The 13194-nt window shown below is 45.4% G+C and overlaps 1 protein-coding gene across 4 annotated transcripts in view; it reads left to right on the forward strand.

The window, feature by feature from the left end:
- Positions 1-13194, forward strand: part of LOC148011913 (uncharacterized) — a 292709-nt gene that overhangs the window by 255840 nt on the left and 23675 nt on the right. For 3 of the 4 annotated variants that reach the window (XM_087670962.1, XM_087670963.1, XM_087670966.1), the window contains 3 exons: positions 3972-4080; positions 4349-4521; positions 4646-4781. In XM_087670962.1, coding sequence (XP_087527088.1) covers positions 3972-4080; positions 4349-4521; positions 4646-4781 — 418 coding nt within the window. The remainder of the gene's footprint in view (positions 1-3971; positions 4081-4348; positions 4522-4645; positions 4782-13194) is intronic. The other variant, XM_087670965.1, reaches the window with a different exon arrangement.

Genomic DNA, 13194 nt, shown 5'->3' on the forward strand with positions numbered 1-13194 from the left:
TGAAGGAAGGAAGAGGCTTAAAGAACCAAGATGACATGGCTATGTTGATTGCAAAGCTAAGATATTAAAGGAGGCTTTAAAGAACCCCCTACGCTGCTCCTGTCGCCTCCGCCCTGCAGCACACGATCCTGCTTGGCAGATCCACCATCCGTACTTCCCCTCTCTCCCCCCAGTTGCTCCCTTCCTCTGCAACAAACCCCACACTAGTAGCAATGCAACGCAATAGGTAGGTTCTTAGCAAGGACATGCAATGGAAACCTTTGGTCAGACGCCGGCTCATTTTGCGAGTGCCCCCTAGTCAAACACCTTCTACCTCACCTGAGATCCCACAACCCCCACACCCATCCCTCCCCCCCCCCCCCCCTCCCATGGATCCCCCACTGACCCTTGCCCATAGTCTCTCCCCTTCCAGGGCCACCAGCCCCCCCCACACCCGCCACATACCTCCGACCACCCCACCATCCCTCGATTTTCTTCCCCCCCACCACCTCCCCTACCGAGCACCCCCCCCTGATCCGCACCCAATACAGGTGATCCCCCCCCACCCCACCCCCCCTCTTCCCACAAGAGGTGATGAGCCACGCACGCCTACATCCTCCTCTCACCAGCAGTCTTGCCCTCCCCCTCCCCACACAACCACCAACTCATCTATCTCTGCTGCCCATCACACTTCCCTGAGACAAGCGCAAGTTACCAAAGGAGTTCTTCCACAGTGGCCCATGGTCCTACGTGAGAGTTGCGGAGTGCAAAGAGTTCCCACTACCTCTAGAGGTGGGGATCTTCATGGTACGTAAGTCAATGAGGGGCAAGGTCCATCTACTAGTACCACTGGATAGACCAAACTACACCTTCTTCCTTCAGTCCTCTCACTCAGGGGATTGAACTATGACACAGATAGAGGAGGAGGTGAAGAGTCAGGTGGCGGACATCTCCCAATGGATGGGAGGACTAACACTGTTTGCACAGCAATGGCCAGGTTGCATAATGGACATTAACTAGTGGGCTGGTGCTGAGGTCCCACACTGCAGCATTATCTTTCAAGCCCCTCCACAGTGGAGAGCCCTGATGGATGTGATTGAGTGGCCCCTGGCACAAGCGGCCCATTTCTACGAGTGTACAGCGTCACGACTCTCAGCCTAGCTGATAGATACATTGGTGGTACCACCTGGAGCGTCTATCACCTCCATGGTCGCCCGAGGGCCACCATGGGGGACTGGAGTTTACCGTCCAGGCTAGTGGCAAAGCATACTCACATGCCCCATAGTTCTTCTTCCTCATCAGTAGCTTCCACACCGAATAGATGTCTGTTCGGTCAGTCACAGGTTTCCCCATGAGTTTACACCTTGCATCCTGGAATGTGAATAGTCTCCACTATAGTGGGCCACGTGGTTCTAAGAAGTTGATTGTTCAGCAGGAGTTGCACCTTGGACGGATAGACATACGCACCTTGGACGGTTTTCTCATCGCAGCTGGGTCTTGTGCAGTGGTCAGCTTGGAGGCTTTACCCATACGCCAAGCATTGGAGCCCACAGTAGAGGGCTCAAAGGTATGGGAGATCATAGGAAGTCTTACAAGATAGCACATTTGGAAGGCACGTTGTCATGTGGTTTTTGGTGCGGAGTGCCTTTCAGTATATGCGACTTTGGTAGAGCTTTGGACCTCCATCATCCACTCCCTCGGCAGCCGGTGGGACTAGGTGCAGGGCAAGTCTCGGGCCTGTCAGGAACTCTGTCTTCACTTTCTGCGCACTTGGGGCGGCCATGATTTGTTCTTCATGATGCAGGTGGGCAGCCCCAGATGGCGATACACCCCCCCTCCATGGCTTCCTGCCCCCACCCCCCCAGACCACCTTGAAAGGCTTGTATACGTGATGGATTTGTGATTTGCTTCAGCTCCAACTAGTCTGTTGAGCATGTGCACTCCATTGTATTCAGCCTTCTGAGTAATATAATCAGCCACATTTTACTTGCAAAAAAAAACAATCAGCTCCCATCTATGACAATGTCCTTGGGTCCACTAGGCCTACAAGTAGTTTGGAGAGGGGATCTTGCTCAGATGCTATCCAATAATGAGGAAAGACAAGCTTCCCCTAAACATCCTTATATCCACATGTTGGGCCTCTACCTATGACCCAAGCTACAACACCATAGGTCATGACCATGGTCTCTATTGTGCCATGAAATGTCATCCTAAGGGCTCTTCTCCATACCTCATGGGCTGTAGGAAATGTCTATATGTCTCCTTTGGCTCACTACATCTCACATATGCCACTAGGTCCCTTCTGTATCCAACCCAAGTGCCAACTACTAAGCTCCTATGAGCTAATAGCCATATGAAGAGGGATATCATCCTAGGCTTAAAGCTCTTATCTAGCCTCCTCCAAAAGTCTAATAAGAAATGGTCTGAGATGCCTTGTCTATGCCAATGGGAGACAGCTATTGGCTATGCTTTGATCCTACTCATCTGTATCCTCCTCTCCAACCAAATAGTGTAGCCAAAGAAGGCAACATCACATGGCCAATCAAGAAATGAATCCCTCCACACTCACTCTCCTGAGTCATCACTACCTTCATGTGACTACCCTGATGGCATAACATGTGTACTTCTCATCTACTTATGCATGTGAGGATTCTTTGGCCTTGCAATATCAATTTTTATTGATTGCTTTGCAAAACACCAAATTCTAACATTGGAGAAAAGAACTAGTAGCCAAAACTATTTTAAGAATTCTATCTGTACAAAACATACATTATAGTGCAAAATTTGGCAATTTCAATTCAAAAATGAGCTCAAAAGGCCTAGTAACCTTAAAAATGACTATAAACATGACTTATTTTAGCTCTAGATTCTAGGGATGTAGTTTTTTTAGCTCAAGGATAGTCTTTGCCTAAAGCTTAAAAGATTGCCTCCTGACTCTATTGAGTGCAAAACACACCAAGGCTGGCTTTTTGGGACTATATTTGGGGCCTAAATGGATCAAACTTATGATCATTTTCAAGGTTTTTGGGCCTGCCTAGCTTATTTTTGGGGATCAATATCACATAGTTACACCTCCAAATGATAAAATTTCAAAATATTCAAAGATTTTTTGAAACATGATGTGTAGAAAAGTATAGTATAGCAAGATGATTTTTTCATTCATTACAGTACAAAATACCAAATGTTAACTTGCATTTTTAAGAGTTTTCAGTCTTGGGGTGGTTTACATTCCAATAAATTCCCGAGGCATCATTTAAAGCTTTGGGATGGACTGCTTTAGAGTCAATATAGGTCATGTTTATAGTTGTTTTCAAGGTTTTTGGCCTTTGGAGCCATTTTTGGGGTTAAAATCACTAAGCCATTCACTTTAATGGATGTTTTGTATGGATCTAATGTTATAATTAGTTCTAGGATATTGGTAACTTCAAAGTTATTCTTCCCAAAATGAATGAACTTCGATGGACTAGATTGTTTTCTTTTGACCTACCAATGAACTTCTCTCTCAAGATCTTACTCAACTTCTTGTTAAAGACTTCATAGTGTAGCCAAACTAGGTCAAGTTACAATGATTTGCAAGGTTTTTGGGCCTTTTGAGCTCCTTTTTGCGGATCAGAATAGTGAATTATGTGCTCTTCCTTGGTCATGGCCCACAATGTGAAGACGTGGTGTCCAACATAGAAAACGTACTTGTCCTAAAGATCTAAGCCCATGTCTCTCTGCCCAACCACTCAGGTCATTCTTCAAGACCAAGCCATATATCTTAGCCATGGAGTGGCCAATAATGGTGTAGTTACCTGCCTCCATCAGATCTCCTGCTTTCAAGGTAGGTATATGTTTAAGGATGTGCTCCTTTTCTGTTGCTCAGTTTTTTTCAGTTTAACTGCTCTCTTGAACACCATTAATGTACTAAACAGCACTATTACTAAAATGCAATAATATTTCCTCTGTTTTTACATGACAAAGTACATGAATTGCAGTTTGTCTAACTGCAGGATCCTCCTCACCCTGTGGGTGGTCTTCAGCCCCTCCCTGATCTGGAAAAATGCCACTATCAAGTACTTGACCAGCTTGTCAAAAATTTTCAGCTGGACTACCCCAAAGGTATATGCTCTGCACAGTTAAATGTTATTCTACAAGGTGAGATGTGTATGATGTGCAATACATTAGGACTGTATCATGCATGGCAGAAAGAAATGAAGCCACAGGAAAGAATTTTATAATAGAATGAAACTAATTCTATCGCTGGTTTTGTTCCTTCTTTTGTGTTGAAATTTGTTAAGTTTGCAAATTCCAGCACATGTAAACAATGAAGAGAATGATTGTTCATGGGAATGTAAAGCATGAAATAAATCACATATTTCTCAAACAGGTTATGTAACATCTGTCAAAGCAAGTGAAGCTGTTGTTCATGTAGTGGAATATGTGCATTCTAATTGCAAGAACGATGTTAGTTTGTCCATGATTCCTCGGGTTCCCAGCACTAAACAAAGACCTGCAGGACCATTTGAGGTGTGGAAGGACTACACAAAAGAGATTCTCAAGGTAAACTGAAAAAACCTTACATGACTATACCAAAAGAGATTCTCAAGGTAAACTAAAGAAAACTTACATATATCTATTTTTCTTGTTGCAGAAAACTAAGCTAATATGAATATTTTAATGCTAGGTTGCTTCAAATAATGAGTCAGAAAATCAAACACAAATCTTGGATTGGCGTGCCTTTCTAGTTTCACTACTCGATATACACTACAACAATTTTATTTCTTCTGCAACTACCGAAGATATTGTGCAAGCCCATAATGGTCTCTCTCTCTCTCTTTTTTTTCGTGAAGATAATTGAATTAAGTAGTAAATATTTACATCAGACCATGGATGCCCGAAACTCTCTCTCTCTCTCTCTTTTTTTCGTAAAAGGTAATTGTATTAATTACGAAAAAAGGTACAAGTTTACATGATTACAAGATACACGATGGCTGTAAGCCATCGTGTGTAAAATCTCAGTACAAAACCACATAAGAGTAACTCAAGTCATGGCAAAGACACAGAGGAAATTACCATATGCCAGGGAAGTAAGTCCTCCCGAGGGAGCAAGTCAGAGTGCCGAATGAGATCTATCTGCCAATGCAAGAGACCTTTAAGCCTCGCAATGTGTCCCGGAACATTAGAGGCCGAATCAAAAAGAAAGGCATTCCGAGTGGTCCAATTATGCCAGCATCCCCAGTATCTAAGAAAGTGGAACAAGATCTTCATATGCAACTGTGCCAGTGTGGGATATTTTGGCCGTACAAAAACCCAATTGAAAGGGCTTAGCGAGAAACCAACCACAGCTCACCAAACCGCTGACAAAAGCGACCAGATATTCTTAGCGAGAGGGCAAGAAATAAATCGATGACGGGCCGATTCCACAGTAGTGGTGCAGAAGAAACAATTGCCGTTAGAGATTCGACGCTTGGAAAGGGCCGAGGCAAGAGGAAGACCACCAATCATCACCCTCCAAAGAAAGACCTTGCATTTGAAAGGTGTCTTGTTCAACCAGCCCTCCATCACAATTGCCTTCCACCATGACTGAGATTTCCGCAATCCCCATACAGTATTAGCTTTAGTAACCAGCCATTGATGATCTTTAATCAAAAGATGGTACACCTGGTTAGCTGAAGCCTTTTCCAAATTCAACCGACTTGCAAGGTCCTAGTCCTGCCAAGGACGATCCAAAGCAAGGGCAGGAAAGGGTTGCCTGCTCTAGATCACCAACAAAAGCTGTTCTCATAAAGCACGGTATCCACGAGGGATTCTGAAACGCCTCCTGGCTGTACGAAACAATATCAAAACATTATGACTGGAAAGGATGGCATCTGCAAAACTGAAGTCAAGCCCAAACGGGCCATGCGGTTAAATTTTGATCTGAGCTCATGTTTGCCTTCCCACGAAAGTAATCTCGAGGCTGCCAACAATTCCAGTTGAAAAGAGTTAGTATGTAAGCGGTCCTCCGCTGGATGCCAATGCGCCTTCTGGAGAACCAATTTCCACGAGCCGACCAAATGAACAAACAGGGATGAGGAAGGACTAGAAAACCGAGACTCTGCATTCAGAACATGCCACCAGGAGCTCTGAATTTGCGTATTACCATGCACGAGCCCGCGGTCCTCAAGAAAATAACGGACTATAACAGCCCACGGGTGATGATCCACACACATGGCACGAAAAAGAGACCAACAAAGTGCCAGCATATGAGTTTCGACATCCAAAATAGCCCCACCACCCATGCATTTGGGAGTACATGTATGCAACCAAGAAATCCATGAAATGTCTGCATGCAATGAATCCTTCTTCCATAACATGAAACGAATGGGCCGAGTAAGAGCATTCAAAGTAGTATTAGTCCAAGGCAGCAATGGCAAGAAATATGTGAGCATTGGTAGCATAATTGTCTGAGCCACTTTGAGGCGAACATAGAAGGGCCAAGTTTGCGACTTCCAATACAGAAACTTAGCTGCCAGTTTCTGTGAAATCCACTCTAGTAGTTGCTTCGGTCGAACATCAACACCCAAAGGGTACCCAAGATGCCTGACAATGGAACCACGAGGAACAACCTGTCCCTCCCAGCCCAATGACTGTAAATCAGACTCCGTGCAACTGAGAATGGCTGATTTGAAAGCATTGATACGAAGACCAGAAGCATGACCAAAGAGCGTCCAAACATCTAATGCCTTGCGAATATTGTCCTTGTCCGCACGCAAAATCATAAAGCTGTCATCAGCCAAAGATTGACTAATGAAGTGCTGTCCAAAAGGAAGAGACAATCCAGCCAACTAAGTGGAAGCTGCCATAGAAGATAGCATCGAAAGAACCAGATGAGTCGCAAGGGCAAAGAAGAGAGGACTCAAAGGGCAACCCTGTCTCATAGAGCGTGCAAGGACAAATGGCTCTGTAACACCACCATTTAGCATAACTCACGAAGAAGCCGCAGCTCTAATGGTGTAGATCAAGTGGGACATCCGAGTACCAAAGCCCATAGTAGACATAAGTTCTGCAATGAAAGACTAGTCTAAATAATCAAAAGCCTTTTCCAAATCTAATTGAATCAATACCACTTCCTGACTAGAGTACCTTGCATAGTCAATAGCCAGTTGCAAATTTAAGATATTATGCAGAATGTTTCGGCGCTTAATGAAACCATATTGAAGGGGATGCACAATGGGCGGAAGATGCTTGTGGAGCCGATTCGCCAGCACTTTGGAAAAGATTTTATACATCGAACCCATCAAAGAAATTGGTCTCCAATGTTGCAACATTGACGGCGAAGGAACTTTTGGAAGCAATTTGATAAGACCTTCTTTCCATGAGGAAGGCATGATCCCTGTTTCCCAAATCTACTGAAACATAGTCGTCAATGGTTTCACCAGTTGGGTAGCAGAACTCTCAAAGAATTCATTGGTGAGACCATCCCAACCGGGAATTTTATCCTTAGGCAGGCGTAACAAAACATCCATAACCTCCTCCTCACAAATATCTGCCTCCAAACTAGTTTGCATATCAAGTGGAACCTGATGGCGGACCAAATCATAGAAGACTGAGCGTGCATGTGTAACTTGGCTAGAAGGTGAATGCGAAGAACCAAGAAGATCTAGAAAATAATTCCTGCACATATTGACAATAGTCTAAGGATCAGTGGCCATTCGACCTTCAAAATCCTGGAGTCGAGTCATATTTTCTTGAGCAGGAGATGCATGCAAAGCGCAGAAAAATTTATGAGACTGACAAGCACTCTCTTGCAAATTCTCAGTCAAATGTTGTAATTTGGCCTGCTGATAGGATTTCAACTGAAATTCTTTAATAAGATCAGCCAAACGCATTGCCAGTGACAGCAGAAATACATCATCTGGAGTGTCCACCAGCAGAGAACGGACCAAAGCCAGTAAGTCCTCCACTGCTTTTCGACGCTGCCGACAAAGAGAGGCATGATGGATCCCATACTGTTGAGCGACCCGCTGCACATTAGAGAGCAATCATTCAAAAGTAGTGCCCTCAGAGGCAAAGTACAATAAGAATCTATCAATCAATTGCTGCATATAGCCCTGAAAGATGGAACGCTTCAAATAAGACGAGTTGAAACGCAAAGGAGTCTATCCAGCAATTGCATAAAAGGTGCAATGGGTTGTGCAAGTATCTCAAGCTAGAGAGAGAAATGGTCCGACAAGGCATATTGCTGCAACACCTGCATTTCCAGTAGCTCAGGCAGGAAATCATCATCCTGCATGATGTACATGCGGTCCAACCGCGACCATGTAAATGCATACTGCGCCGAATGGAAAGTAAACCCTGTAGAAGAAGGGTGTAGCCATGACCAAAGATCTTGCTTAAGTACAGCAAGAGCAAACGCATTCCACAGCCGACTTTCCGGAGCATCCATCACCAAATGCCCTGATGTGGACTGTGAAGAATCAACACACATATTAAAATCCCCCATCAAAAAACCCCGTCTGCCAAGTGACAAGGAGGTTTGCAAAGTATTCCAAAGATCCCGGCGGGATAAAGGGTCATTCGGAGCATAGAGGCCCAGCAACCATAAGATCTCTCCTTCAAATAAAACTTCGATTACCACAAAGCGGCCATGCACATCATTTTTAATAAGAACAAGCTGATATTTCTCATGTACAATCATAAGCACACCAGAATAATGCATGGCATGTATCCCTGCATAAAACAAGTGAAACCCATGGCAATCCACAACTTTTCCTGCTTCCCCGTGACTCTTGTGCTCAACAGCACACAAGACATCCCACTGATTCTCATGCAATACCATCCACATGGCATGTTGCTTATGGTGAGAACAAATGCCTCGCACATTCCATGTGGCTATCTTCATATGTCTTCAAAAAAGAAAATCAAGAACGAGGCACCGCTTGCCTCGATTTAACCTTTTCCGCTAGAATGTCAAGGACACCCTCATCCAAAAAATCAGCTAACACGGCAAAAGAGTTCTGACGGCCAACTTTAGAGGTAGACGGAATATCCACGGTTTTGGGGATGGAACGGGGATAACGACGATCCCATGGTGTAATCACATTACCTCTAGTATCAAAAGCCAACTTAGCGGGTGGGCCCTTTAGACCGTCTGTATATACTTTCCTCGTAAACTGATTACAGGGAGCAGAAGAAACCATAGTACGTGCAGTGTGCGCTGCATACAACATTTCTTTCTTGCGCATATACGTACGCATGGAATCTTGAGAAGTATTAGACCCAGTATCCGCCAGGCCAGTATCAAACTTTTTACCTTTTTTGGACGTACCTCTACCCAGTCATTGCCACGGGAATCCAAACCCGAAACATGTTGCTTGCCTTTATCCAAAGCTTTAGGTCGCTGGGTTGCATCCTGTGACGAAGCATCAAGCACCATGTCTTCCATAGGAAGCACCACATGCTCATCATCTGAAGACGGTTGCTTCTCTGGGCATTCAGCCATAAAATGCCCCAATTTTCCACACGAAAAGCAGTGTCCTGCAAAGTTTCCCCATTTCAGACGAAAGTGCAAAGGATGCATGCCAGAGCAATTAAGACGTAGCCATGCAGGCCTTTTCCGAGCAGTGTCCCATAACATACACAAACGATTACGATTCATGCCCCTTAGGCTCGGGGGGACCAGAACAGTGCCCACAACGGCCATGGCATCCTTTAGCAGTGGCCAATAGACAACCGGGCAATTTTCCACTTCAACCCACACCGGGCATTCGCGTTGAAGCAGACGCTGAAAGTTTGCCATAGGGCGCCATAGCACAACATGGACCAAACGGCGATCAAAGAACAATGGCAGTTTAGATAGGAGATCAGCACGATGCTTCTCAGATTTCAACAGCACCTCATAGAAGCCTCGGGACCCCACAAAAATCTCCTCAACACACTCCCCTTGTAGTAGATTGTGCAGCCATTGGCGAATATGGGAAAGCACCAAGATCCTGCCAGTGAAGAAGAGTATAACCGCACGGTCATAAAACACCGAAAATGAGCGCAAGACATTTTTCGGGTCCACCGTGGCTTCCAGAACATCTTCAATGCCAGAGTCGGAAAAAGCTTCATGGTTATGTTCAACATAATCGCCAAGCAGAGTGTTGGCAAACTCCAGCAAGTGCTCCCAGTCAATATCCTGAGAATCCACAGAATCAAAGGCAACCCGAGCATAAGAACGTTCCTGATGACCCATTGTCTCTTCTGAAGTAAGCTTGGAGCGTTTGCCCGCAGGCTGAAAGTCAGGACCAGGAGGCATCTCCTCCGTGCAAGGAACCATATCCTCCAGTTCCTCTGTATCAGAATCCGGACCAAGGGCTGCCACCGTTTGGTCAATAAAAGCCAGTTCCAGACCAGCCATGCTTCTCTCTTCTCTCTCGCTCTCTCTCTTCCTAAAGATGATTGAATTAAGTAGTAAATATTTACATCAGACCATCAGGTCAACATTCTCTCTATATCTCTTACTTTCTATTGCATCTGACCATTAGGTCATCAGAGAAACTCAGGTCATCAAAGAAAGTGACGAAAGACTATCATGACTTTATCACAAAGAGAAAATCACACTGTTGGTGTAGAGCGAACAATAGCCAGCCAGGGGGCAGCAATGTCAAGCAGAACCAAGTCAGCTGATATCATAGAAGAAATCTGCCATAGCACTAAACCTCGAATACGGCCACATGACCATGGATGCCTGAGACCGAATCAAATATAAAGGCATTCCGAGTACACCAAATATGCCACAAGGCAGTCCATCTAAGGAACTAGAACAGGTAGGAATAATCAAAATGCAAAGAAGGCACAGAGGGCAGCTTTCCCATAATCCATGACCAAGCTATTATCCAGAGCTGAGTCGCTGAGAGCCACACACGAGGAATAAAACACCAGATCTGTCGCACAACTGAACAAGAGGCAAAAAGATGAAGCAATGTTTCATCACATGTAGTGCAAAATACACAACAACCAGCAGAGATCTTTCGAGCATGCAACACCTCTCCAGTTGAAATACCACCAATCAGTAGTCTCCACAAGAAGACTTTTCCCTGATATGGAACCTTAAACTTCCAAAGCTGAAGGAATCTTTCCTACCACTTCTTTTTGCCATCCCTAATATGCCATAATTTATTCACCTTTATAGTGGCCCATCTCTTGGCCTCCACCATCTGATGGTATATCTGGTTAGCAGACCTCTTCTCGAAATCATCCGAAATCACAAACTTCCAATCATGCCATAGATACAATGGTTGTAGCACTAGTAAAGAAGATAACCTCTCAAGATTGACTTGTATAGATGACCAAATGTCACAATATCCACAGGGTACCCGAAAGTGTTGACGAATACGCCAAAAAGAGTAGAGACGGGACTGCCCAGGAATAACACCATCAAAAATTGACTGCAAGCCCAAACGAGCCATCCAATTAAACTTGAGTCTATGCAAATCTTTGTCCGGCCAATCCAACAACCTGGAGCAGGCCAAGACCTCTCCTTGAAGCGAATTCGCCTCCTTGCGAATCTCAGGAGGGTGCCAAACTGAAAAACATAAGATCTCCTGCCAAGATGCAATCAAATGAGAAAGGAGAAAAGACTAGGTGGTTTTAATTGGCCTCGAGTCGACATCCTATGACGTTTGCCCATCTCTTCACCATCCCCGGGTTCATCTGCCAACGAATCACCATCTGAGTCAACCAAGTCTTTGTCATTCCCTTGCCCGATCTACTCATTGAGAAAGGCCATATTGATACCATTAGATTCCTGCAGGTTTGCCATAGCAGAAGTAGATTCCAATCCCAAAATGCTTCCTCTGTCTCTCTCTTACTCTATACAAAACCCTCATAATGTGCTGTAGGCTCTCTGTACAGTTCCAAACTAACAGTTCGCTATTAAGCTGGTTGTCTGAAGTGGCCTTCACGATCTTTCTCTCTCTCGCTTACACAATCGCAGAGCAAGGCAACACAAGGAAGAAGGGTATGTAGCGCAGGGCGACGGCTGATCGCAGGCAGGGCAAGCACGAGTAGATGCAAACGAGCCAAAAGGGTGCACAGAAGCAAGGACCCGCAGTGCCTTGGTCCGACAGCACGCCCTCTCTCTCTCTCTCTCTTGGTTGCTCTCTCTATTAGAGCAAGGTGACGTAAAACAACAGGTCGCACGCCAATAGGCTATGTTGATGGCTAGACGGACACAATACCTAAACAAGACACGCTTTCTCTGACGAAGACAGGTTTGCACAATGAGGAAGACAACAACGGGATTACATGATTACACGAGTACAAGAGGCACGAGGGCCGTAGGCCAACGTGTGGGAAATCCCCGGACTAGGGTACTAAAAAGTTACACCAATCATGGCAAGGACCCAGAGGCAATTGCCAAATGCCAGGAATACAAATCCTCCCAAGGGAGCAAGTCAGAGTGCCTGATGAGATCTAGCTGCCAATGCAAGAGCCCTTTAAGCCTTGCAATATGTCGCGGTACATTAGAAGCCGAGTCAAAGAGAAAAGCATTTCGGGTGGTCCAAATGTGCCAGCATCCCCAGTATCTGAAAAAATGGAATAAGATCTTCACATGTAACGGTGGCGGTGTGGGATACTTCGGTCGCACAAAAACCCAATCGAAGGGAGTCAGTGAAGACCCCACCACCGCGTGCCAGATTTGTGACAAGAGTGACCAAATATTCTTGGCGAGCGGGCAAGAAAGAAAACGATGTCGGGCCGATTCCGCCGAAGTGGTGCAGAAGAAGCAAGTGCCATTCGAGATTCGACGCTTGGAAAGGGCCGAGGCAAGAGGAAGACCACCAATCATTACCCGCCACAGAAAGACCTTACATTTGAAAGGTGTCTTATTCTGCCATCCCTCCATCAGCGTTGCCTGCCACCATGACAGTGATTTCCGCAAGCCCCAAACAGCATTAACTTTCACACCCAACCATTGGTGATCTTTAATGAGAAGATGATACACCTGATTAGTAGAGGCCTTTTCCAGACTCAACCGGCCTGCAAGGTCCCAGTCCTGCCAAGGGCGATCCATAGCCAGGGCAGGAAAGGGTTGCCTACCCTGAAGTTCCGAGGAAAGCTTCCCCCATAAATCACGGTATCCGCGCGGGATCCTGAAAAGTCTCCTAGCAGTCCGAAATGATACAAGGACATTGCGAGTGGCAAGGGTAGCATCCGCAATCGAAGTCACACCCAAACGGGCCATGCGATTAAATCTTGGTCTGA

Source organism: Lygodium microphyllum, chromosome 28 (genome assembly GCF_053477565.2).
Source record: "Lygodium microphyllum isolate KBCC chromosome 28, Lygodium_microphyllum_v1.1.10, whole genome shotgun sequence".
NCBI lineage: Eukaryota > Viridiplantae > Streptophyta > Polypodiopsida > Schizaeales > Lygodiaceae > Lygodium > Lygodium microphyllum.